Genomic DNA, 27,422 nt, shown 5'->3' with positions numbered 1-27,422 from the left:
TAGTTTAGATGAAATATTTTTTACCTATATTTTGGTGTATTTTCCTTTTCTTTTCTTTTTTTTTCTCTGAAAAAGTGATTACTTATTAAAAGGAGTAGTTGGCAGAACGTTCTAGAGGAAGACCTTGACTCGAACCGCGGAAAGAAAATTCAATGGGCGTAACGATTGAAAAGAACGCCCTTTATTAACTCAGACCAGGGACTAACACTACAACTTTAATACCTAAGGAGCTGGCACTCCTTTGCTTTCTTTTTTGGTTCCATTGATCTGAAAAAATATAAACAGAGAAGCGAAACTGCCCAGCACGAACAAATATAAAACCCAAACACAAAAATCATTCATAAATTTTCAATAACGAATACGATGGACCGTCAACTTTTTCTTCTTCTTTTATTTTCTCTCTGTTTCCTTTCCATTTTTCCTGATCTGTCTCGTTCGACTTCTCTTCGATTTTCCGGTTGGCATAATGATAAAAAAACGTACGATTTCTGTCGCTCTTTCTATATTTGTTCATAGATTCTTTTTCCTAATAATGTACGTTATTTTTGTTATGCATTTGCTCCTTTTTTCAGAAAATCGTCGGTGCTGAAATTGCTGACTGACCGTTCGTCTTCGTCCCCTACAATTGATCCGACCCGGGTTACCCAAATCTCCTGGCGCCCAAGGTTTCTCCCTTTTTCTTCTCTTTTTGTTTATGTAGATACATTTATTTTATATATTGAATTTATATTCGGGTGATACTGATAATGATATGAATTATGCAGGGCTTTTGTATATAGGAACTTTTTGACAGATGAGGAATGTGATCATTTCATCACCCTGGTTAGCTTTTTTCTCTTCTTTCTTTAGTACAATCAGAATGCATCGTTGTGCTCTTTCTGTAAAAAAATATGTTAAATGTAACAACTTTACATCTTTACATTTACAAGTGTATCAGTCAATCAGCTACGCCTCAATCCCAGATAAATGGCTGTTGCAATTTTAAGGCAAATTAGGATTATCTATCTCTCATTTATTAGTTATTGCTTATGGTTGAGTGAGATAAGTTTGAACCTGTTCAAACACATGTCATGTATCTATTGGTTTGGTGTACACACCTAGTGTGGATAAGTTTTTTACCCTTAGTCACGGATAGATGAACAAATCTCTAACCAGAATACAAAGGCTCCTAACGAACATTTGACACAATGCATGCATAACAATAACAATAAAAGTCATAATCCTTTTTTGAAGTGTAAGTGCAATAACTAATGCGCTGAGCGGTGAATTATTAGTTCTAGCTAGTTGATATCATCTAATTACTTGGTGCCGATAGATCTCTGTTTTGCTTTGTAGTTAACCCTAAAAACTCAAAGCTAGCCTTTGACTTGACATGGTTTATGTTTTTTCGAATGAGTAGGCTAAACATAAGCTGGAGAAATCCATGGTGGCTGACAATGAATCAGGAAAAAGCGTTGAGAGTGAAGTTCGGACAAGCTCTGGCATGTTTTTTAGAAAGGCCCAGGTTCACAAAAACCTTCATTATCTGTAATTTCAGATGTTAGATGGTTTTCTTCCCTGTTTTGTCAAGCATCTTCATCAAAAATCAATCTGGATGTGCTCTGTCATCTTCCTTCTGCCAGTTCAATATTATCTTGTGCTGCCTTTTTAGTTACTTGCATGCCTATTTTTACTATCAGAATTTGTCATTTTGAAACGGTGGCATCAGATCTTATTTCATATTTATGAAAACATTTGTATGTGACAGAGGTGGATAGAGCACACAAAGAAGTATCTTCAATTGGCGGAGGACCTCACTGATTATGCAATAAACTTGATCACTGGATAACAAGATTTAAATTGTCTGGATCTTTAACGTTGGACCCTTTTATAATGTTCTTTTAATGAGGAATTAATGTTTGAGCTTCTCTTTTAACCTTAGGGTACCATTTCTTTCTAATATTACCCTTGAAGGAACTAAACTTGTGGTAGTTTGAACTTCGACCATTTGACCCAATAAATATTTTAATTATGGTAGGGTATGATCAACTTTCTCTCAGCAAAATCATGTTTTGGATTTTGCTTTTGTCGGACAGGAAGATACTATAAAATGGTAGTTCAATGTTTGTTATTGAATGATACTGGGATAATTTTACCAATACATGATTGATTGCCATATCCTAAGGAATACATGTGGTAACATGATTAGAACTTAGTATACATTTTGGTATGTAATTTCAAAGTTTCTATTTAGCTCATATGCGTTCTATCTGAAAATGGGTAGAATTGTTAATCATGTACCATATTGGGTGAACCAAGCATATTGTGAAATGATCTGTAGTTGAGTATGGAAAAACCTCTCTTGAGCATTACGCTTGTAGCATTCAATGCTTCTAGAAACCTTTTTAGAGATGGCCTGTCATTTTACATTCCCCTCAGGTTGAGTCGATGACTTCCTTCTGAATGTATTTTCTTGCTGATGATATCCTGCTAATTTCCTCAGCCTTGCTTCTCATTTGGAAACTGAATTCCTGAACTATACAATGTTGCATCCTCCATTTTAAAAAATTTACCTTGGTGGACTTATATTAGTCTAGGTTAATGACTGAAGAAGACCACTGACATTTGTTTTTCTTCTTTATAAGGATCAAGTAGTTGCTAATGTGGAGGCTAGGATAGCTGCCTGGACGTTTCTTCCTGAAGGTACTGTAGTTCTATGATGTTGAGTGGCTTCATCTACATGTATTATGTGTATATGTGTATAATGCGTATGTGAAATTCTTACTTTATTAAGTTGGAATACAGAGAATGGGGAATCTATTCAGATATTGCATTACGAACATGGCCAAAAATACGAGCCACATTTTGATTATTTTCATGACAAAGTCAATCAAGAGCTAGGCGGTCATCGGGTGGCTACTGTTCTTATGTATTTATCTGATGTTGAGAAGGGTGGGGAAACAGTTTTTCCTAATTCAGAGGTAATCATTAATTGCATGATTCATCTTTTTCTGTTCTGCTGGCGATTATGATGCAATATTTCCTCTTTGTTTATTTTTTCCTCTTGTTAATGGGAAACTCTACAGGCAAAAAAAACTCAGGCAAAGGGTGATGACTGGTCTGATTGTGCTAAAAAAGGATATGCAGGTATGTTTAGCACCATGAATAGGTTGAGTGTGCTATCTATAGATTTATGAGTCAACCATTGATGCTTGCATTGGGTAAACGGCCTACATCACACCCCTTTGGGGTGCGGCCCTTCCCGGACCCTGTGTGAACACGGGGTGCTTCGTGCACCGGGCTGCCCTTTTTTTCAGCATATTCATGTACTCCCTCCGGTCCATTTTAATTGATTTATTTGCCTTTTTTTGTGGTCCATAATATTTGATTTTTTCAAATATCAAAAAGGAATTAACTTCTTTTTTCCAAAGCTGCCCTTGGAGTAAAGAGTCTAGGAGTGTTTGTTATATTTCCATGAATAAATTAAAGTTAATATGGTCAATTTCATTGTTAATTAATGCTAAAAGATGGATTCCTTAATATGTGTGAAAACAGCAAAAAAATCAAATAAAGTGGACCGGAGGGAGTATTATTGTTGTTTCCAGAGTACATTTATTTGGATTAATGATAAAAAGATAATAGGGAAGAAAACAATGTCCTCTTGCAAATTCCTTGTAATGGAGCATTTGCTTGTCCTATTGATGCAAATAGGACAAGCATTCAGCATTTGTCATCTTGGTTCAGCATTCAGCATCTTTTTTCTTATTCTCTTGATTTTCGTTGTTACATTGAAAAGCAATGTAATTAGCTGTGGATTGCCATCTTGGATGTGCTTCCTCATTGGCTAGAGGGAGAGAGCAATCTAAGAAGTAGTTATGCATTTCACCCTTTGCTTTCCATAGCCTCCTGTCATCCCCCGCGAATAGAACAAATGGTCTCATGGGCTTCTGTAGAAGATGAAAGCATCAGCTTCGTAGACCATCATAAGATGCGTAATGGAAAAATAATTGTAATAAAACCAACAGAATAAAATGTGTAATAAAGTTTTCATATTCTGATATGTTCATGTCTCATTTGCAGTAAAACCTAGGAAGGGTGATGCATTGTTGTTTTTCAGCCTACATCCCGATGCAACAACTGATCCTCTAAGCTTGCATGGAAGCTGCCCTGTTATTGAAGGTGAGAAGTGGTCTGCTACAAAGTGGATTCATGTGAGATCCTTTGAGACAACATCAAGTGTTTGTAAGGATCAGAATCCGAACTGCCCCCAGTGGGCTACTGCTGGTGAATGTGAAAAGAATCCTCTATACATGATGGGTTCTGAAGATTCTGTAGGTCATTGTAGGAAGAGCTGCAAGGTTTGCTCCTGATAGGAATATGCACACAAAAATTTCTATTATTACATATAAGTAATACAGCAATCCTATCCTTAATCTTTGTATATTTAGGTTTGTACATTTAGTACCTTTTAGACAGATCAAAGTAAAAAGGAATTTTTTTTTTACCTTTGACGGATTGATTAAGTGAGAATTTTAAATGATAGTATTGATACTGGTCAAGGTTTTGACATTACCCTCAAAATTTTGCCCTCCTTGATTCTTCTCTCCGTGGCTGCATTTTTTCTTTCAATTACTCCTTTGCCATACAGAATATCTTAATTATATATTATGTTATATACTTTTTTGCGAAAGATTGATGCAATGGATTTCCAGACCTCCACGTTTTGAAAGCTTTGGGGCAAACACATATTTAATAACTTATTACACTAAGAAGAAAAATAGGAATTTAATGTGGACGGGTTGGTTAGTCTTTAATCTGTCAATGAAAGTAGTAATCACTTAGCATTACTGAACCTAATTATAAAATCAAGAAATAAATGATTGTTACGAGATTTGTGAATATCTTTCTTAGTTGCATAATAAATTTGCACCTAAAAGGTACTAGAACTTTAGGCCAAGGGAATTCAAGTGCATAAAAAGGATTACTCAAAAAGCGAGTCAAATAGTGTACTACTTTTCGTCCACGAAGGGTCGTCCAACAATAATTATTTTTCAATTTCTAGCCAAGTGGGATCGGCTTTATGAATTTTCGCTATGCATATTACTTCATTCAAGCTTATAAAAATTTATTTTTGCAAGAGATGAGAGAAATTCGATGTCAATAGTGGTGATGAATCATAATTTGCTAGTCTGAGTTACAATTTTAAGAGTATTTGATAAGCTTATAAGCTGGTCAAACTAGTATATAAAAATATTTTAATTTATCCAAGTCTTTGAAAAATAAGAAAAATATAAATTAAATGCCTACAAGTTAAGATAAGTCAAAAAACATAAGTAAATTACTTTCCACTTATAACTTTTTCATTTTTAAGTACTTTTTATTTTACCAAACCTTTTACTATCCCAAATACTTTGGGAAATCTGCGGGGGCGGCTAGAGGGTGAAGCCACTAAGACCCCCAAAATTTTAGGGGCCCCAATTTTTTTTTTCTAATTCCTACTCGATGTCCGGTATTTGATTTGGGGTTTTTATTAATTCGAATTCATACCATGTAAAGTCCATTAAAGTGGGAACCTCTCCTTAGAAAGATTTTTTTTTCATTCCCAAGACTCGAACCGAATACCTTCGGTTAAGGAAAGAAAGATCTGATCCATCCCACTACAACTCTTCTTGTGAGGTCCCAAATATTTTTTAGTAAATATTAAGTATTTTAAAATAGAAAAGTAAAATATTTTATATAAAAAAAAGATTACATTTATCATTAGAAAATTAGTAATCCACTGCTAAAACTCCTTTTTTTCGTTTTTTCTTAGGTTTCCATCATTGCAACAAGTGTATTGAAACATCAAGATATTATTTTTATAAAGTTATCAACTTCTTGAATCGGGTTTTATACTTAAGATCAATAATGTTACAGGAGAGATTAAATGATTTAAGCAAAATATTATTAAAATTTTTATTCTGAAAAAGTTAAAAAAATCTACTTCAAATAAAATATATAAGATTTTCTTTTTTTTAAAAAAATAAGGCCTCCCATTAAAGTTTGGCTTTAGGCGACCAAAGTAGCCACCCTTCAATAATAGTCCGCAAATATATATATATTTTTTATATTAATATAATATACATATAAGATACATATTTTATACATAATTAATATACATCTTTTATATATCTGACTAGCTACTGTAATTATTTTGTAATTAATTTGATTGGTCGAATGTGTAAAAAATCATAATCAATGTATACATGATCAATACTTTTCACAATTCTTGAAATGATGTTTCCAGAGCAAAACCATCAGCCCACTCTTCATTTTATTTTCACCATTAGTTTATATTTTTTATAAATAAAATTAAAGACATTACAGTCATTTTAACTAGAAAAGCTTAACACATTTTTACCGAGTTTATTAGTAATAACATCACTAATCCACTATTTTATTACAAATGAATTGTCTTACATCATCTTATTAGATCCCTATAAAACGAAATCATATCTAAAATTGAAAATTTGATTTAGTTGCCTTTATATTTTAGAGGTAATTTAGTAGCTTATATATTTTATAGGTATTTGTGTTTGATACATGCCAAGCACAATCATGGGCAGATCTATGTAGGGACTTTAGGGCGGTACAACACCCGAATGCTCGGGTAAAATTCTATTTATATATTGGTATTTTACTGAAAACTATAATATAGGTTTTCAGTGGCACCCGAAGGTAACAAAATGACTATGGGTGCCTCCGTTGAGTTGCCAAATTTCCACATGCCTTCAGGATCGAATCCCACTTTACTTCCTTTTTCTCATTCTAGATCTTTAAATTTTATTTGAATGTGATTCTAATCTTCTAATTATCTAATGTTATATTTTTCTTGATCTTTTTAAAAGTGATGGCATCAATAAACGCAATACTATCTAGCTATATGTAGGTTTATTAGATGTATTTACTAACTTAAATTTTATTTATGTTTGTTAATCATAATAAATAGAATTTGTATTGAGAGAATTAGATCGAATTGTACAGTTGTTTTGATGATCACATATTTATTTATGTACTAAAAATCTTGTAAACTGATTGAATTATTTCATAATGGATCGGATCAAACCGAACCGAACTAATTCAAAATGGGTTGAATCGGCAGAATGTACACCCTAATTCAATCTCCTTTGCTAGTGGTAGGTTTTGTGTTAAAAATAATGGCACCCGTCGTTATCAAATCCTCGATCCGCCTCTGCACAATACCTTAAGAATCATACAATATACACACCTGTAAGTAATTAATTGTGATGACCCAAAATGTCATCTTTAAATTTAATAAGTAATTCTATATTTTAAAACCTCGAAAAGCACATTTATCATTCCTCAACTTGCGTGCACATTCCGTACAATTTTCCAAAAAGTTTTTATGTGAAAAATGGATTAAAATATGAAATAAAGCTTTAAAAACTCAACTGAGTTGACTTTAGTCAATATTTTGAGCAAACGGACCCGGATCAATATTTTAATAATTTTGGTAGGTCCGTATCGTGATTTGAGACTTGGGCGTATGCCCGAAATTAAATTCTGAGGTTCCTAGCTCGAGATATGGAATTTTGATGAAAAATTAAAAGCTTGAAAGGTTAAGGATTTTTAAGAAATTACTGATGTTGGATTTATTGACCTCGGGTCCGTATTTTAGTTTCGGAGCCCGGTATAGGTCCACTATAATATTTATGACTTGTCTACCGAATTTGGTGAGAATCAGAGTTGATTTGACGTGATTCGGACGCCCGGTTGTAAAAATATAAGTTTTAAAGTTTTTTTAAAAATTTCCTTTGATTTGGTGTCTTATTCGTAGTTCAAGGTGTCATTTTGGCGATTTGATCACGCGAGCAAGTTCGTATGATGTTTTAGGACTTGTGTGCATGTTTGGTTTGGAGCCCCGAGGGTTCGGGTGAGTTTCGGATAGACTACGGGATGATTTTGAACTTAGAAAATCTGGTTTTTAGCTTCTACTGTCATCTGGTGTTTTGTGCTTCGCGATCGCGAAGAGGAAAGTTGGACTGGCACAATTGTGCTTCGCATTCGCGACCGAGGGCACGCGTTCGCGAAGGGTCGAAGTACAAAGCTTCGCGTTCGCGATCGAGTCCTCGCGTTCGCGAAGAGGAAATGAAGCAGAAGCTGGGGTACTCAAATTTGTTCTTCGCGTTCGCATGAAACGGTCCGCGATCGCGTAGGTCTATGGGGTTATGCTTCGCGTTCGTGTGTGTGATGTCGCATTCGCGTAGAGCAAAGTGGTAGCCTGTGCAAAAATGTGCTTCGTGATCGCGAAGCCATTCCTGCGATCGCGAAGAATAAAATGAATATGAGCAAAGTTGTTCTACGCGATTGCGAATGAATTTCCGCGATCGCGATGAATAAAAATCTGTAAAATAGAACTTAAGTTCTGGAAATGGGGTTTTGACCCATTTTCAACTCTTTTTCATTTTTGAGCTCGGGTAAGACGATTTTTGGGCGATTTTCACGAAAAAACATTGGGGTGAGTGTTCCTTATCCTATATTGATTATATTTCATGATTTCATACTCATTTATATCATGAATCCGTAAATTTATGGAAGAAAAATCAGATTTTTATAAAATCTTCCAAAAATAAAATTTTAAGATTTGAAGGTCCATTTGACATTGAAATTGGATAATTTTTGTATGATTGGACTCGTCTCGGAATGGGTGTTCGGATTTCGTAAGTTTTTCGGGATTTGATATGTGGGTCCCACTGCCGAATATTTTAATGAATTTCGGATTTTTATCCGAAAATTTTATAAATTCATATGGAATTAATTCCTATGATTCATATTGAGTATATCGAATTGTTTGTGAATAGATTTGAAACTTTTGGTGTCAAATTTAAAAGGAAAATTTGTGGTTGAGTAATTGATTAAAATTTGCAAAGCGAAGTAAGTGTTGTGGTTAACCTTGACTTGAGAGAATAGAACCCTTAAATTATTTGTTATGTGAAAAGCATGTGAACGACGTATAGGCGAGGTGACGAGTGTCTATACGTCGTCAAATTAATTGTTTGTCTGTTTACTTAAAAAATCATAAATTGTTTTAAATCATAAATTAATTATTATAATAATTGCTTCTCTCCTATTCTTTGTCAAATATAGATTTTTAAATTCCTGCATTAATTGTTACATGCTATTTGAATTATGTGTTTTAATTGTTATTTGACATTTAGCATATTAAATATTAAACTGCCTATTTTCTCCCTGATTTCTATAATAATTTGTTATTTGTCATTGTTTGTTTCATAATTAAATTATAATTATTGTATGCTTGTTGTCTTATAATTTTATATTAATTGGTGTATTTATTGGGGAATTTTTTTCTATAAGAATTGATTGAAATGGATATATTGGAGGATCGGGTTGTATGCCGCAACAGACTTATTAAAAAGTCTATATTGGAGAATCGAGTTGCACGCCGCAACAAACTTATTAAAAGTCAATATTGGGGGATCGGATTACACACCGCAACAGACTTATTAAAAGTCAATATTGGGGGGATCGGATTGCACGCCGCAACAGACTTATTAAAAAGTCTATATATACTTGATTGAAATAAATATACGACAGACTTGATTAAAAGGAATATATTGGGAGAGAGGATTGCACGCTGCAACAGAATTGAATGTGAATATATTATGAGAGCGGGTTGCATGCTGCAACAGAATTAGTTGAAATAATAATAGATTATGACTGCCGAGTTGGCTTCAATTATTATAAATGAGTTACCTGATTTAATTCTATTATTTGTTGTTGTTATTAATATTGCGTACATGTTAATGTAAGTGAACCGCCTTAGCCTTGTCACTACTTCGTCGAGGTTAGGCTCAGCACTTACCAGTACATTGGGTCGGTTGTACTGATACTATACTCTGTACTTCTTGTGCAGATTTTGGAGTTGGTCCCAGCGGCGTACTATAGATTTGCTCGGATTTCAGCTACCAGAGGCTAAGTTGCTCGGACACGGCAATTTCGGTGTCGTACCGGTGTCGACACGATACTGATACGGGTAAGGGTGTGGGATCTATGTCGCATCCGGTAAGACTAGATCGGGTGCGTTGACTAAAAATTTGGGGAAATTGATTTCCCTAAGTAAAGATTTAAAGAGATGAGAAACGAAATACCTTCAATTTCGTTGCTATGTAGTAATTTATACTAGTCCTTTTGTCTCCTTTGAAGCTTTTTGTCTTGGTTAATCTTTGAGTTTCTATGCTGCAAGTTTCTAAAATCAAGAGCTCTGTATTTTTTTTTTAGGGCAGAGAAGTTATTGATGGGTGGACTACTGGACTGAGGCATATTGGGAAGGGCTCGGATGGATGTGTTGTACTGGAAAAAACCAAAGACATGGAGAAGATTTTGTTGGGGAAGATGATTCAGAAGGACTGAAGAAAGGCGCAGAGAAGAAAGACGCAAAGAAGAACGATTGAAGAAGAAGACCTAGGAACTAATTAGGAGAACTAGTTTGTTAATTGATACGCATATTATAATATTTTTTCACGTTAGTTTATGAGATAAATATTACAAATATTATATTCAAAAGTTTTAAGTTTATAAAAATTAGAGTTTTAGTTTTACCAAAATAATTAGAGTTTTAATCAAAATAATAAATAATTATTTAATTATAAACTAAATTTTCTTTTTTTATGCTTTAAAGGCACACATTTTTTTATGTGAGTAAACTTCATATATATTACAAATAAGTATTTACTCTAAATAAATAAATTCTATTAATTAACCTAATAATACTATTTATAAATATTTTTTCTCTATTAATTAGCATATTATGTTTTTGACAGAATATGATCGCGCGAAGCCTAGAAAAATTTATAAAATGTATATAATAAAATTAACCTCTTTGTTCTCCATTATATGCTATGTTGTGACACATATTGTAAGGGTAATTATAAATCACATTATTTGAGAATGAACTAAAATAATTTAGAAAAATGTCAAAGAAGAATAATCACGAATGTTAGAAACCAAATCAAGAATTAGAGCATTTAAGAACACTTCATTTATATTAGTTAAAGTGAATGTGAATTATTTGTATTCTTATAGTATATTTGATTAGGACCCCCAATTAATATCGAGCAATCGAAATACTTGAAATATAATTAATTATTAATGGTTAAGGTTATATAGCTTTCCGACAAATCACATTAATCGATTAGAGTAGGAAACTCTTCTTGTTAGATTGTTTGTTCTTCCTATAAAATCAAGTGGGTAAAAATCTCATTTAATAGTATAAGTTTAGATATAACGAATTGCACAAAGTTTAATCACATATTTCTTCGAGACTACAACTTAACTTTATCCGGTTAATCATTAATAAAATATTACGATATATTTAGGGCATTAATGACATTACGATATATCCAGTTAACCATTAATGACATTTATTTTATTTCATTAGTATAAGTTTTGATATAACGAATTGCACACAGTTTAATTATATATTTGATTAGGGCTAAAATATAGATTTATCTAGTTATCTATTAATAAGGCATACGACACTACGATGATATTATTCTTAAATAAATCACATTTATCACATTAATAAATGTCTATTTAATGTTAGTATATGCGTTAGTCTATATATGTTAGTATATGTGTTAGTCTATAAATCACATTAGCATTAGTCAATTTAATAAATATTTATTTAGTTGTTCCCCCACCGTTGGTTTTTCCCCCAAAAGTACAAAAGTAAACCGTAAGGCTACTAATTCCTTTCAAAAGTATTTTCTCACCAAACGAAGTCCCTCAAAAGTCCAACCGCCTGCTGCCTTCATCTTGTTTACCATTCCAAAAGCTTACTGCCTCCAAAGTCCATTCCATTTTGCTGCATCTTCATCTTCTTCTTTACCATTTTATTTAGCTCTTAAAAATGTCTTCTTCTACCTCCTCAACAGCAAATCAAAAGGGGAAAGGTTTGTTAAGGCCAATAAAAAGTGTAGGCTCCGACTTTGATGATAAACCTCTTTGGAACCATATCAAAGTTCTTTTACTTACTCCAAATGGTGGTGAAAATAGAATATGGTCATATAACTATTGTAACAAAAGAGTTACGGGATCATATTCTAAAGTCAAAGCTCATTTATTAAAAATCTCTGGTCAAGATGTTCAAATATGTAAAGAGATAAGCAAAGAAGTTTGTGAAGCTTTGAAGCAAGAACATGAAGAAGCTAAAAATAAAAAAGCATTTGTACAACTTGATGCGAGGAAAAAGTCAGATTACGTATCGCTTCCTGAAGGGTTGGATTTATCCCATTTAAAAAAAAAGAAAAGGTTCAAACGTTGGATCTCTAGAGAAGTCGTTCGGCATTGAGAATAGAAACATCGCCGACAAAATGGTAGCCCGCATGTTCTACGCTTCAGGTTTATCTTTTAATTTTGCCAAGTCTCCTTATTTTAGAAAGTATTCAGAGTTTTTGGCAAAGACTTCTTTACCCGGTTATGTTCCGCCAACGTACAATAGGTCAAGAACTACCCTTTTAGCTCAAGAAAAAACTCATATTGATAGAAAATTACAACCTATTAAGGATGCATGGAAGAGAAAAGGGTTGTCTATTTGTTCCGATGGATGGTCGGATATTAAGAGGCGACCATTGATAAACATAATGACGGCTTCTAGTGGTGGTCCAATATTTTTAAAATCAATCAATTCAAGTGGCGTTTGAAGGGTGGAGAATATATATCTAATTTGTTCATTAAATCAATTGAGGAAGTTAGTGCAAGTAATGTTGTTCAAGTTATCACCGATAATGCAAGTAATATGAAGCTTGCCGGTTCTACGGTTGAGCAAACTTATCCACATATATTTTGGACACCATGTGTTGTTCATTGTTTGAACCTTGCACTAAAAAGCATGTGCCAACCTTCCGAAAAATCAACTCAATTTATAAATTGCAAATGGATTTTAGATTTGATTGGTGAAGTTAGTAGCTTGAAAATTTTTGTGTTGAATCATAACATGGCTCATGCTCTTTTTCAAAAGCATTCAGCGTTGTCTTTGTTGAAAGTTACCGAAACGAAATTTGTATCTCATGTTGTCATGACTAGTTGTGTTCATCAAGTGAAAGCATCTTTGGAAAGAATGGTAATGGATGATGATTGGAGAAACTATAAGGGAGATAAAGTGATTGAAGCTAAAACACGTGAAATTAAATCCCTTGTAATGAATGACGAATGGTGGGATAAGATTGAGTACTTTTTAAAGTTTACCGAACCAATTGTGTCTATGCTTAGAAGTGCCGATCTTGATGCTCCAAAGTTGCATCTTGTTTATGAATATGGGATACAATGATCGAAAAGGCGAAAGCAATTATCTTTAAACAAGAGGAAAAGGATCTTATTGTCGGGCAATCAGACTTTTTTTATACAATTTAAGAAATTCTTGTTGTTAGGTAGAATAAGAGTAACACCCATTTACAGTGTATGGCATATTCTTTGGTACCAAAATACTACCATGAATCATGGCTTAAAGGGGAAGGCAATGGGGTTCGAAGGCTTGCTCCAAATGAGGATAGAGAGATTTCCTTAAATAGAGTTAAATGCTTTCAAAGATACTTTAAAGATTTAAATGATCTAAAACAAGCGTCTTTGGAGTATGGAGCATTCGCAAGTGCTAGTGGTTTCTTTAGTGAGTCTCATGTGGTTGAGGCTATGATGTATGAGAAGCCTCTATCTTGGTGGGCTAACCATGATGTAAACGCTCCATTTTTGCAAAGCTTGGCGTATCAATTTCTTTCACAACCGGCTTCTTTTTCTTGTTGCGAAAGGAATTGGAGCACCTATTCGTTGATCCATAGTATCAAAAGAAACAAGTTAGAGACTTCTAGAGCCGAATATCTAGTTTTTGTGCACTACAATCTTCGCTTGCTATCTCGTCAAAAAGAAACATATACAAGTGGCCCAAGCAAGTATTGGGATGTGGGTATGTCTATAATTTATGTTTTCTTGAATTTATATTTCCTTTAGTATTTTTTTATTTTTTAAATCATTTTTATTTTAATTTTGCTTTAGGTGGAGATCGTTTTGATGTTGATGAAGCCACCAATAATCTACTTGACTTATCAATCGATGAACCTCAACTAGAAGGAGTCATATTTGAAGAAGAGATTGAAGATGTGCAAGAAATTGATCTTGAAAATATTGAGGAAGAATGCTAAATGTTATTGTTCAATTGTTAAAACTTAGTAGTTATCCTCTCCTACTTTTTGTTAGTTTATATAGTTCAATGTTAATATAACTTTATATGGGAATGCTCGAATGGTGATTGCAATTGTAGACTTGTAGTTTATTTTTGCCTTTTTAGTGTTCATACTTATTTTGATTGACTTAATGAGAATGGCTAACTCTTCATAATTTGTGACTTGTGAGAGAAATGCTAATTGCTAAATGATACTTACATCTTTTATTCTCTATGTTCTTGTCAAGGTCATGTTCTTCGACAAAAACAGTAAAAGCCTAAAAGGTATGTTTTCAGTTTTCTTTATCTTTATATATCCAACTCTTTTACTTATGTAATTATATGATATTTATTATGTTTTAATATACTTTGTGTAACTTGTAGGAAAATATGAGAATGGAAGAAAATCAAGAAATCGTGCCTACAACTTGAGAATAAAAATTCATACTTTACAAGTTATAGGTAAGTATTCCATAAAATTTCTCATAATGTAGAGATATTTTTATTTTTGAATTATTTTTAGCCGGATCCCCACACCCGTGTCGGTTCTAGGATCCGTATCCCCGAACCTAAAAATTTCCATCTCAAAGGATCTGACTTCTAGATCCGCACCCGTGTCAGAGCAACTTAGACCAGATGAGACTTGAGGTATAACTGCATGGCGTCCGCAGTTCTGAAGTCTCCGTCTATTTTACTTTAGCTGTGTATTTATTTCCAGACAACTTTATTTTATTCAGACCTTTATTTGTATTTATTCTAGAAACTCGTGCACTTGTGACACTAATTCTGGGATGGTATTTAGACACAGTTATTTTTATAGATTATTTCATTATATTTCAAACTTTGCTTCCGCTTTTGTTTCCTTGATTGTTAATAATTTAAAAATTATTTAAAAATTAATTAATATTATTCTAACGTTGGCTTGCCTAGCAAGTGAAATGTTATGCGATATCACGGTCCGAAAGAGAAAATTTCGGATCGTGACATTAATATCTACACATATAAGTTAATAAAATATTAGTAGCATTTATAATTTCATTCGCAAAAGTAAACCGTAGTACGAATTGTCAAAAACATAACTGGAGAGTTTAAGACTTGAATCGAATACTAAACGCTTTCTTGATCTATAAAAAGATAATAAGGTGATCATCTAAAAAAACACAATGATGTTATATATTGTTTTAGAAAAATAAGTATTTGATCCCGTCACTTGATCCCTTTTTGATGTCCACTCTGTATTCAAAGTATCATCCATTTCTCGGCTGCCTCCTCTATATATTTCTTTCTTTTTCTTATCCTCTTCACCAAATGCAACTATTTATAATCATTATACAACAAATTAATATTGCTTCTCATTGCAGAAAGAAGTAAAAGGAAAAATAATAACTATTTGTAGTCACTAGACAACACATAAATATTGTTTTTTATTACCAAAAAAAAGAGAAAAAATAACAATAGTTTAAACTCTTATTCATGCAATAAGATTAAATAGAAAATATAAGAGAAAGGTTAAAAAATGAGGAAAAAGATAAAATGGGAATATATCATATTGAGTAATAGTATCCTCTTGAGTTGTTCAGTAATAGTAGTGCTAGCGCTGCAAGAGAAAAAATGATCAAAAAGAGATCTAGTAACGAACAAAAATAAATAAAAGAAAAGCAAAAACGAAGGGAAAGGCAGCTTACATGATTTGTTTTTTTGTTTTTCAGTGAGCTTGAAGATTTAATTTAAAGGGAAGCTAGAGTGATACTTTAATGAGAATTAAGAGGTACTATCAACCTCTTCCTATTTTACCGACATTATTGATTGAAATAAAGATTTTTTTTCCTCTGTTAATTAATGCCGATAAACGTTTTATGAAAAAAGATGAATAGTATATTAATGATGAAATATATAAATAAGGCATGCTTAATTGTTAACAAAATTTAAATTAAATGCAAAAATAAGGGAAAATATATAAAATCTAAGAAAAAAATAAATGTAATCCTTGGCCAAAGAAACATGGCACATCATCTTTTATATCCCAATTTTATTTATATATAGAGAGAGATATAGATTTTAGCAATTTTGTAAAACACACAGCACATAGCTCTTATGGACTAGTTTCAATCAGTAAATTCAAACGAACCCTTTATTTTGGAAAACGTTACAATTTGACTAAGCAGTTCGATTCATGATTAAAAGAAGAAAAAAAAAGAGGAAGAAATAAAATATTATTCTTACTAAATGACTTTTATTCCTCAAGATTTTCGTCACATAATTCCCAGTCTCAACTCTATCCAATCAGTGTTCTCAAGAAAATGATAAATGCTTGGTCGCTTCACCAATTCTGATTAGTGAGAAAAGTGACACTGCAATTGGAGCTGCAGAAATGGCGATTTCATCATCACATACTGTTCTTTCATTTCTCTCACCTCTCGGCTCTCGTTCAATATTCCCCGACACCACTTTACTTAGCTCAAATCCTTCTCTCGTCGGTTATCCTTTCACAGCCACCAATCGTCGCCGCCCATTCATTATCACTTTCTCTTACAGTAAGTTATTTCGCTTCCTCTATCTTCGTTTCAAATTGAAAGTGTTTTGTTTCAATTAAAATTATTACTTAAATCTAACAAAAAAAATATTACTACTGTCAGAATCCAAGAAGGAACTTTCAGTTGATAAGAAAAGGCAGTTACTTGAACAATACGGTCTTAATCCGGATGAGTTCTTATCTGAACCTTCTCCAAAGGTATGTCATTTAACCCTCTTTGAAATAAATATATTTGGTTATTTTAAATAAGATAAGAAATGTGCCTGAATAGAGTGTAATGCTTATATTTCATGTAGCTGACCTTAACTAGATTGAAAATTAGTTTTAATTGATATTAACAGTAATGCTTTCAATGATTTAATAGACAAAGAAGAGAAGGGAACAATCCAAGAGCGGAAGTGGAAAACAGGTCCTTCTGGAAGAACCTAAACCTCCACGCGAGACACATAAATTGCTTCAGGTTTGTTTTGCAATTACATTTTAGCTTAATCTTTGGCTGCTAATGGAGAATTCCCTTTTGTCCCGGTCTTTTTGTAATTTAGAATTAGAAAAGACTGATTTTTGTAGTGCAATTGTGAGATAGTTGAGATGTGTACTGGAACGCTTTCTTCTTTGTTGCTTTATGAAATGATATACATGTAATGAAAAGCTGCAGCATTATGAACTAGTGTTCTAGGCATACCTAATGAGTTTAAGAAAGGAATCTTTACACAAATAGCCGGTCGAATTCACTGTTTACTTTTTCTAGCCAGTATATATGGATTATACAATGATTATACACGATTATACAATGATTATACGCGATTATACACATACTATACATAGATGATACATATATTATACATTTGTCGGCTATTTTAAGTTTAAGTGCTTGGGTCGGCGGCTATTTAAGTTAATTCTTCTTTAAGAAATTGCAAGTTCATTAGCGGAAAAGCTCTTTGAGTTCTGTAGACTGGTGCGGTGCATTTGTTGATAATTCAATCATATCTATGATTCTACTGCATACTGGTTGTAATTCATTTTCCCTAGTGTCTTTGCTCTTAGAATGAGTTTTATTTTTAAGGTTGTTGGAGGGACAGCACGGAGGAAGAAATTGCTCTCACCAAAGAGTATGGATGTGCGTCCCATGATGGAAGTCGTAAAAGCTGCTGCATTTGGCATTTTGCAAGTGAGACTCTTGTTAGCCGTTTAGTGCAGTTCGTCTTTGATGTAACACAAGATACACCATTGTAATGTTGTTAAATATAAATTGTTTTCCGCTGTATAGGCAGCCGGTGGTTGCCCTGCATCTTTAAGGCCTGGCCGTTGGTTAGACCTCTATAGTGGGACAGGATCAGTTGGTATAGAAGCCGTCAGTCGAGGATGTTCTGAGGTTAGCATTAAAACAGTAGCAACCTTTTTCAGGATCATATGCTGTATTTTATTTACTTATTACTAGTGAAACTTTTATTGTCTCCGTATGTTTTTAAGTTAGCAGTTGATTTGTGGAGCTTCATATTTTATTTAGTCTTTATATGTCATTTTGCGCTCATAGCATTTGTGTATATTTCTGTTTGCAAATTCCTAGGTACATTTTGTTGAGATGGACCCTTGGGTTGTCTCAGATGTTCTGCGGCCAAATTTGGAATGGACTGATTTCCTTGATGTCTCAGTCATACATACTGTCCGTGTTGAAAGCTTCTTGGAGCGAGCAGAAAATTTTCTTGGTAAGAGTTTCTCTTCCCGTCAATCTGCTGCCCTACAAAGCGAACTAAGTTAGGGAATTACTAGTATCATGAATGAGTGATTCTGATTTGACTCTCAATTGGATCTCTCTCTCTCTCTCTCAAGAGGTTCATTGAATCTTTTATCTGATGTTTCCTTGTACATTTGTTGTACAAAGTAGAAGGTTATTACTAGCTATGAAAATGTATGAAAAGAAGGTTTGTTTACTCACCCTGAAAATGTATAAGATACAAAGTTTGTTTGCTTTCTTTTTTACTTGATTTTTGCTATCAAAAAAGGAAACAGAAAAATGAAAGCACCTTGAACATTTTTACTGAAGTTAATTCTTAAAAGGCACAGGCTATACTGATAACATTATATCACTTGTTGTGTCTCTTTTCATCGTACTAACGCATTTTTCAAGATCATTACGTATGTCAATGGGTGGGCAGGTTGGATGTGAGCCTTGTTTTCTTGCTGCCCAACATGGTACTAACAGTAGGCTGCCTCTAACTGTTACCATCAAGGGGGTTCCTTATTCCCTTGATCAAAAAGATTTAGAAGGCATGGAAATACTAATTCCCAAATATGGGAATACATTGTATATTTTATATCTTGTTAGTCAAACAATCAGTAAAGGTAGTTGTGATCTGCATACTGCAACAATCATTGGCAGTAACATTGAACAAGGAGGTCTTTAAATGAAACTTAACCAGATACCTAATATTTATTACCTGCAGTTGGTAATTTCCTGGTGGAGAAGAGTAATATGAGAGGTTTGGGATGTTGGGGGTGGGGGTGGGTGTTACAGATGTGGTTGGTGCTTACCTTATCACATGCTTGGCCCTGGGCCAGTTTAACCCATTTTTATGAAGGTTCGCTTGATATTGTTGTTGATTGTGGCAAGTCAATCCTTTATATCCTTTCTTCACCAATTCTGTACTTCCAGAAAATTTGCAAGCAGTACAGTTTCTCCTCTCTTTTTCTTCACTCGCATGATCTTTTTTGTTGTGTTGTCCGGCAGTGGTCAATAACTGAGCAGTTAGTTACAATTTTGAGGGAAGATGTGTTCCGAAAACAAAGCTCTAACCATGCAAGTTTTATACTGCTCTTTTACTGAAATATAACAGTCAAAGATTTGTTTCTTTCTTCTTCTTTTTTTTTCCAGGTGAAGGTGGGAGCTTTGATTATATTAGTGTTACACCACCATATGCTGCAGTTGATTACAGTATATTAATGAATCAAATTTCGACATCATCAGTAGTGGGAGAGAATACATTTATAGTAAGTGTCACAGTGATTGTGCTTTATAATATCACATGTGTTCCTTTTCCATCCAGTTTTTTTTTTTTTTTTTTTTGGTTGGTTGTCAACATATTTTTGTGTATTCAGTTGGTGGAGTACCCCTTGAGAACTGATATGCTGGATTCATGCGGGTGTCTTGTTAAGGTATTGAGCAGTTCCCCTCCCCTTTTTTTTGATATAAAGAGCAGTTCCAATTTGTCAGTATTAGGACAGCACTATCCCCTCCCCTGCTTGAGTGGATGTACTAAGACATTTCGTTATTGGATGTTATCATTAGAAATATTGCTGATTGCTTAATGCGTAGGCTGTGATTTTCCATTTTGTCATTAGTAAATGAGCTTGGATGGTGTTTTCTTCTTAACAGAAACTTAAATGTTTTACAGAGCTAGCTGGATGTATTGTTCAATTATACACAAAGGAACTAATTCTCTCTCTCTCTCTCTCTCTCTCTCTCTCTCTCTCTCTCTCTTGTTACTAAAAAATGCAGATATCTGATCGGCGGTTTGGTCGAACGCATTTGGCAATATATGGACCAAAGTGGGCGCAGAAGAAGAAATATGTTGAGAAGACAAAGAGAAGGCAGGAAAAGCTGAATTTGTTAAGGGAATTGGAGATTTCGGCATCTTCAGTTTAACTACTGAGAATTGCATAACATATCTTATAGTCAAGAGGGTGTAAAATGCTGCCAGACATTTGATTGCACCATTTCTCTCCATCTATTCACGTGGTAATTTTGCTTTTGTGCTCCTTTAATCGTCTTGCTACAGATTGCTTCTGATCAATCAGATTGATTTTTAAACTGCAGGTCAATTGCTTCTTGGGGCATTTTGCATCCCTGGCTGCTGCCCCATTGGGATGATATACTTGACTCACTCATAATGAGCAGCCGTATGTAAGAATACATTACGAGTTTTCTGCAGGGTTTTGCTAGTAAATGTAAATATATATATTATTACCTATTCTACACACAATGGATCGTTTAAGTTGTATCAATGTGCCATTCCCTGTTTATCCTTGCTTTGTCTACATTATGATAATGGAAAACGCCAAAGAAATTTATTCTCAATTTTCAAAGCCTGAATCTGATATCCCATGTATTTCGTCCAGCATTCTCTTTTCAACATCACATTCAACTTGTATATGGAAAAACTCGTCTTTTTATTTGAATTTTTGAACAAGGTAGTATTAGAAAAGCTGGAAAAAGGAGCATGACTGACAGTGATATGATTTCTTTTGTAAAGATAGGTCAAGAACAGATGGAACTGTTGTTTGAACATTAGCGATGGGTCACGTTATTTGGTACCTTGAGTTATATCAGAGGAAGCTTCTTTGTCCTACCTCTCATCTGAGAGTAAAGTAGGTCAGTATTTGGACTTATAGAGATTATCCCCTCAGGATTCAGTATGATCTCTTATCTAATGAAGCAGAATAAGTGTGATTTATAGGTGTCAAAATGGTTAAAAGAAAACAATTATCCACCCATATTATCCATTAAACAATGGATTGGATAATGAATTTTTTAAAAACGGGTCAAATATGGATAAGAACCATATTATCCATCTAGAAAATGGATAACCAATGAATAACTAATGAGTTTAACTTTTATATTTGTAAAACCTCAAATTGGGGGTTCCTCAAGTTTGGGAGACTAACAATTCTCCCAAAAGTGATCATATTCAAGAAGTCATGGATAATATGGATATTCATATTATCTGTTGGGTAATCCGTTTTTTATCCGTATTAAATATGGGTCGGGTCGGATAATTTATCCGTTTTTTGAATTACCCCTTTTGCGACTCGCCCGTTTGCCATTCTAGTGTGATTAAATACTTTGAATATTGGATGTGGGTGTCTTTAGCGTTAACATGAATTCAATATACAGTCTGATACGCTTCTAAACTTGTGTTGAAAGTTGGCATTCTATTTTGAACTTTGGATGAGTGATAGCATCTTATTTTAAAATCTGGATCTAACGAGTAAAAGCTATTCTCACTTCATCACTAGTGTACCAAACTTTGGTGTAAATATTCCATCTTTCATATTCACATGTATACTTTTTATATCTCAGAATCTCTTTTTGCATAAAAAAGCTTTAGATTCTATAGGGACCGCATTGTACTGGTCCTGACTGCGATTAGAACATAATGGAGAATGTGCTTGCAGATAATGTCTCTTCTAAGATTAAGTAAAATGGACAGTGTTTTCCGTAAATAGACGGCCTAAGGACTGGATGATATGGTCAGAACTCAGAAGGTTCTTATTTCTTTTGCAGGCACTTCTTTTAAGGAGTTTCCTTTACAGATTCATCGGATGAAGATACGTGACTTCTAAAACAAGTAGATATTTTAACTTCCCCTTTGTTCATAGATTTTGGTTTCTTTTGTTCATGAAATATGATTAGTTTTTTAAATAAAAAAATTCAAGCTGGTTTTGAGCAATTTTTGGGTGAAAATTTTTCTTCCGCTCATAAAACTTTAACTTTTTTTTCATATAAAATGCATATCCAAATACAATTTTAACTTTCAAAAATTATTTTTTAACATAATTTTGCAAATTGCAGCCAAATCTATATTCAAACGCTAGATAAGTTTCTGGCTGGAGAAGAAAATTAATGACAAATAGAGCTAGTAAAATTTTATACCGGGGCAAAAGAGGGTGTTTTTACTTGTGGGACGGCAATTCCAAATTTATTCTGGAATAAGAAATAAAGTTCTCTTTGATTTGCTCTGACGGAGATGTGATGATTAGGGGTGTACATGGACCGAGTTGGTTCGGATTTTATCAAAACCAACTATATCGGTTTGGATTGGTTCGGTTTTATCGGATTTTTCGAATTTTTTGAGTTTTTTTGTTACATGAATATTATTTCAATCTTACTTTGTTAAAGTTATGATAAGTGAATATATGTTTAGTAAAAATTAAAAAAATTGACAACCATATGATCTATAAAATATTCTTATGGGAGAATTTTTTTTAATAACGCATGGTAGCTATTTTATTAGCCGTCTAACAATAATTTTTCGTTGATGTATGTTTTCAATGTTAACCGATTTTAATAAATAAATATAAAAATTAATTTGATACCTAAATAATGATATGCTCTATTAATTTTAAATTATCGAAATACCATTTCAAATTCGAAAAATATATAAGAAATTTTGACTTATGAATATGAAAGAACAAAAAGATGATTGACGTATTTCAATAACATTTGATAAGAAAATGATACAACCTATTATTTAAAGTAAATAAAAATGAATGCACTTCATTGTTCTATTACAAATATATATCTATGGGAGGATCCCAAATATTTCTAGATATATTTTTAAAAAAAATTCTATATTAAATCTTAAAAGTATATATAAAAATTATATATTTATATGTTGGTTTGGTTCAGATTTTTTTACTCAGTACCAAACCAAGTCAAACCAAACCTAATCGGATAATCGGTTTGGTTTGACTTTTCGGTTTGGTGCGATTTTCCGGTTCGATTTGAACACCCCTAGTGATAATTTTGAATCTAGTTTCTCCTTCAGTGTGTCAAAATCACCTCTTTAATATCAGCATTTACGAATAGCCAGTTCTAGAACACTCAAATCTGCAGGTTAAACCCGAAAAGTTCAACCATTAAGTTCTTACCATTGAACTCATTTGTATGCTTAAAATTTTGAATTTAAAATTAAATTTTGAAACTTTTGTACTTTTTTACATATATATTTACATCCCGTCTCATGTTGCCTCTACACTCAGCAGTGAGGTCCCTTGGTTTTGTTGCATGAATATGCACCATTCAGAGGCGAATCAGGGTCAACCGAACACAACATTTTTCATATAATGTATATATGTTAATGTAAATTTACTAAAATTTCAACAACTATTAAATTCGAAACCCACAATTCCAAAATTTCAAATCTAATCAATATAAAAACATAGGACACTTTACTTTCTTATATAACTGTTCTCGACCTATCCCTATGCTTAATTCTCTCCCCTTTTACCCCACATCTTCAACTATACCCCATCCTTTTTGTTGCTTTTGGACATAACGAACTTTAACTTTTCCATGCTATATATTAATCTTATGGCAAACCATAAACCTCCCTGAAAGACCATTCGAACAACAGATTACCATTGTATACTGTTTATAGTTTCTGTTTACATAGTACCAGAGGAAGAAAAAAAATCCCAAAATTGGGGTTGGCGCACCGATCCAGAAATGAGCATTGAAGATCAGATACAGGCGAGTGCGACGTAGGAGTGCTAGTTATGGGTGGTGGTGGTGCTGGCCGTGGCAGCAGCATTTTTAGGGGTTTCTTGAGAGCTATTCTTTTACTTAGTTTTCTATGTTTTGTATCTGCTGAGATTTTAGTGAAACAAAAAGCCAAAACTCTCACCAAAACAATTACTGCGACAACAAGCAATCATTTAGACGCTAGGAGGATAACAACAGAAACTGAAAGTCATTTTCTTCTTTTTCAAAGGAATACCAATCTCAATTATGTCAGCAAAAGAAGAGTATGGAGCGAACCTGATCCCATACACAACAGGTATTTAATATTCATGAGCAAGAGTCTTGAATAAGCATATACTTCTATAGGTATAACAAGTTAGTGATTTTATACTCCATATTTATAAATGGTTTTTCAGGGAAGCAGGAAAGTACATGGAAACACGCATTCGAGCTTGAGCTTAGGGGCAAAGTAACAGTCTTGACATTTGACAACTACTATTGCAAAGAGTTTCGCCAATCAACAAGATTTTTTCTGCTTTCATTGTGCATTACACATCTGAGTACTAAGCACCATCTGTTTGTAGAGAAGCAAATTGCAATCAAGTGAATGAAAATTTCAGCTGCCAAATCAAATTCAAGAGGGCAAATAGCCTTTAAAACGCCCATTTGACTTCCAATTTAGTGAAAAAATCATTCCCAATCAGAAACACAAATTTTGCAAAAGGAACTAACATTACTGATCAACAATATATTCCAAGACTAATCAGAAGGTTTAATTGCCAATAACTCTGCCTTGGTTGCATCTCCATTGGATAAATTAATCCCAATGTAAAGGCAGATATTTTACCAAACCAATCCGTTTGGGATTATAGCATTGCCTGTATAGGCATTGCATAGCTTTCCTTACTTTCAGATATTCGTCAGAATCTTGTGCTTTTTCGCTTACTAAAGGGGAAAAAAAGGAATCTTCTTTTCATCAAACCTCCAAAAAGCAAACATTTAGAAATGATACAATAGAGTCAACCTAGAGTAATCATCGACAAATGTTGAAGCTAAGGCAGCATAGTCTTTTCTCTTGTTTGGCTTAAGATTCAAATCTGAAAAAGGAATTTAGATATTCTATAATTTGATATACAAACGATAAATGATAGCAAGGGACGCGCTTAATATATGAAGGACAAAGGGATATGCTGTGACCTTAAAAGGCCAATGCCCAGGTCAGTTGCAAAAAGCTAAATTAGTAGTACTACAGATTTCGAGCAACTATGTGACAAGTTTTGCTCAGTGTCTTGTTAATGCATAACTATCAGCTAAGGGAAAACAGAAACATAAGAAACCAATAACACTTGCTATCTCTACAATATTTTTCAAGCAGAAGACTTACAAAATGATTTGTGATTTCACAGTATAATGCAGCAATATTCGTGGTAGTCCTTTACAGAACCATATGTATCGTTCCTGATTCCACTTGCACCTAAGGGAAGTGAAGAACTTACCATAGGATGTAGTTGTGTTCACCAAATGTGAAACATTTCGTAATGCTTTTCCATTCATGCATCAAATGGGACTGCTAATATCTTGTTTGTTAAATAGTAAGGGAAATTCGTCAAACTGTTCAGAGAAACCTCGTTCCTCAGCCATGCTCTTTAGTGATTCATAAACTTGATACATAGACCATCTCTCCTTGGGCCGAGAAATTACACAATTGGAAGCAATTTTTAGGAATTGCACAACCTCTTCATCATGGCCCTTCCCACATATGTGCTTATCAATTGCATCTTTAATCCAACCAGAAACAGAGAGCTGATTTACCCAGTCAACCAAATTTCCCTTAAAACCTTTGTCAGCAGTAGTGATTTCTAGAGGTCTTTGCCCAGTAGCCAACTCCAAAAGCATAACTCCGAAGCTGTAAACATCCCCTTTCAGCGAAGCCACCATTGTGCTCGAGTACTCCGGAGCAACATACCCAAACTCACCCAACTCCCCATTCACAAAACTAGTCTCTTTCGCGTCTGAAGGAGTCATCAGCCTCGCCAACCCAAAATCCATTATTCTAGCATCAAAATCTTCGTCAAGGAAAATAACATTAGAACATATGTTTTGGTGCAAGATTGGCGGATTGCAACCATGATGTAGCCAAGCAAGGCCCCTCGCAGCTCCCAAACCAATCCTAAACCTAGTCGGCCAATCCAACACACTTGCGTTCCCATTCAAGAATGAATACAAAGTACCATTTAAAAGGTGCTTATAAACCAAGAGTTTTTCCTCTTCAACAACACAAAACCCCAAAAGTGGCACCAAATTAGGATGCCTAACCTGTCCTAACCTATTCATCTCCATCCGAAACTGCTTCTCACTCAGCTTGCAAGTCTTAAGCCGTTTAATAGCAAGCGCAGAACCATCACGTAAAACAGCTCTAAATGTAGTCCCTGTCCTAGTCGAGTTTATCACACTCTTCATACTAAAATTATTCGTGGCAGCCAACAAGTCCGCTAACTTAACCTTCACAAGCGGTTTCTGAAACAACATAACCTGAGTAAGCCTATGAGCCCTCAACTTCTCAGCCCACCTATCCGAATCATCTCTCCCTAACCCATAACCCATCTTCCTCCTTCTCTTCCCCTCCTTCGTAAAATACCAATACCAAGCCCCAAAACCCAACAACATAGAAGCAGCAGCACCAAAAACACCAGTAACAATAATAATAGCTAAATTTTTCTTACTTAATCCACCACATTTCCCTAAAGGTCCACCACAAAGTCCATCATTTCCTCCGAAATCAAACGAATTAGCTGAATCGAAAGCTGCTGGAATCCTACCAGAAAGATCATTGTTTGCTACAGAAAATGTCTTAAGCCTACTTAAACTAGAAAACTGAGGTGGTATATTCCCACTAAGCTTATTATCATTAAGTATCAATTTATTCAAATAAGAACAACTAACAAGATCAGCTGGAATAGAGCCACTAAACTCATTATTTGACAAATCAAGAATTACCAAGAAAGGCAGCCAAGTACAAATATCAGAAGGGATTGAACCGGAAAGTCTATTACCAGAAAGATCAAGATTTTGTAAGCTTTTACAATACTGTAATGAATCTGGGATTTTACTACCTCCGAGGTTCAAGTCACGAAGTTCGAGGGTTATGAGTCGATTTTCGCGGTCGTTCCAACAAGAAGCACCAACAAATTTGCAGATAAACCCCACTGTGGAATTTGCAAAGTTCCATGATTTTAAGTTACCTTTTGGATCTGTTAAGGAATTTTTGACCCCTTGTAAGCACTTTATATCATCTTCAGCTACAACAGTAGATGAAGGAAGGGGTTGTAATACAAGAAACAATAAAATCAACATAAACAATCTGAAAAGAGTCATCTTGAGATTTCAAGTGGTGTGTTTGATGATTTTTATTACATGAGAAATGGGTAGGAGGAAAT

General features: G+C 33.9%; 3 protein-coding genes and 1 long non-coding RNA gene across 4 annotated transcripts in view; 3 read left to right on the top strand and 1 right to left on the bottom strand.

Annotated features, from left to right (window-relative positions):
- Positions 1 to 196: 196 nt before the first annotated feature.
- LOC104110201 (probable prolyl 4-hydroxylase 6) lies at positions 197 to 4,560 on the top strand. The gene is made up of 8 exons (XM_009619655.4): positions 197 to 479; positions 573 to 665; positions 765 to 822; positions 1,400 to 1,504; positions 2,625 to 2,682; positions 2,785 to 2,960; positions 3,066 to 3,126; positions 4,060 to 4,560. The coding sequence occupies exons 1-8, from the start codon at positions 364 to 366 to the stop codon at positions 4,347 to 4,349; spliced, it is 957 nt and encodes a 318-aa protein (XP_009617950.1). The 5' UTR covers positions 197 to 363; the 3' UTR covers positions 4,350 to 4,560.
- An 11,904-nt stretch (positions 4,561 to 16,464) lies between these two features.
- Positions 16,465 to 20,820, top strand: LOC104110193 (uncharacterized). Its single transcript, XM_009619643.4, has 10 exons — positions 16,465 to 16,746; positions 16,849 to 16,943; positions 17,110 to 17,205; positions 17,809 to 17,913; positions 18,013 to 18,117; positions 18,313 to 18,451; positions 19,618 to 19,733; positions 19,842 to 19,898; positions 20,242 to 20,481; positions 20,560 to 20,820. The coding sequence occupies exons 1-9, from the start codon at positions 16,584 to 16,586 to the stop codon at positions 20,386 to 20,388; spliced, it is 1,023 nt and encodes a 340-aa protein (XP_009617938.1). The 5' UTR covers positions 16,465 to 16,583; the 3' UTR covers positions 20,389 to 20,481; positions 20,560 to 20,820.
- A 1,197-nt stretch (positions 20,821 to 22,017) lies between these two features.
- Positions 22,018 to 24,662, top strand: LOC108947499 (uncharacterized). The gene is made up of 3 exons (XR_011414203.1): positions 22,018 to 22,090; positions 24,236 to 24,301; positions 24,402 to 24,662. It is a non-coding gene; the product is annotated as an uncharacterized lncRNA (long non-coding RNA).
- A 511-nt stretch (positions 24,663 to 25,173) lies between these two features.
- Positions 25,174 to 27,422, bottom strand: part of LOC104110185 (inactive LRR receptor-like serine/threonine-protein kinase BIR2) — a 2,406-nt gene continuing 157 nt past the window's right edge. The window contains exon 1 of the mRNA XM_009619633.4: positions 25,174 to 27,422. This exon is cut by the window's right edge and continues 157 nt beyond it. Coding sequence (XP_009617928.1) covers positions 25,543 to 27,360 — 1,818 coding nt within the window. The 5' untranslated portion in view covers positions 27,361 to 27,422 and the 3' untranslated portion in view covers positions 25,174 to 25,542.

The sequence above is a fragment of the Nicotiana tomentosiformis genome, chromosome 2, assembly GCF_000390325.3.
Source record: "Nicotiana tomentosiformis chromosome 2, ASM39032v3, whole genome shotgun sequence".
Taxonomy (NCBI): domain Eukaryota; kingdom Viridiplantae; phylum Streptophyta; class Magnoliopsida; order Solanales; family Solanaceae; genus Nicotiana; species Nicotiana tomentosiformis.
This window is presented reverse-complemented; position numbering and strand designations above follow the sequence as displayed.

What these genes read in the sequence shown, in the direction of transcription:
- LOC104110201 (XM_009619655.4), top strand. Translation starts at nt 364, where the DNA reads ATGGACCGTCAACTTTTTCTTCTTCTTTTATTTTCTCTCTGTTTCCTT. An exon ending in CTGGACGTTTCTTCCTGAAG is followed by an intron (nt 2,683 to 2,784) that starts GTACTGTAGTTC and finishes GTTGGAATACAG; the next exon opens with AGAATGGGGAATCTATTCAG. An exon ending in TGCTAAAAAAGGATATGCAG is followed by an intron (nt 3,127 to 4,059) that starts GTATGTTTAGCA and finishes TCTCATTTGCAG; the next exon opens with TAAAACCTAGGAAGGGTGAT.
- LOC104110193 (XM_009619643.4), top strand. Translation starts at nt 16,584, where the DNA reads ATGGCGATTTCATCATCACATACTGTTCTTTCATTTCTCTCACCTCTC. An exon ending in CATTATCACTTTCTCTTACA is followed by an intron (nt 16,747 to 16,848) that starts GTAAGTTATTTC and finishes TACTACTGTCAG; the next exon opens with AATCCAAGAAGGAACTTTCA. An exon ending in TCAGTCGAGGATGTTCTGAG is followed by an intron (nt 18,118 to 18,312) that starts GTTAGCATTAAA and finishes GCAAATTCCTAG; the next exon opens with GTACATTTTGTTGAGATGGA.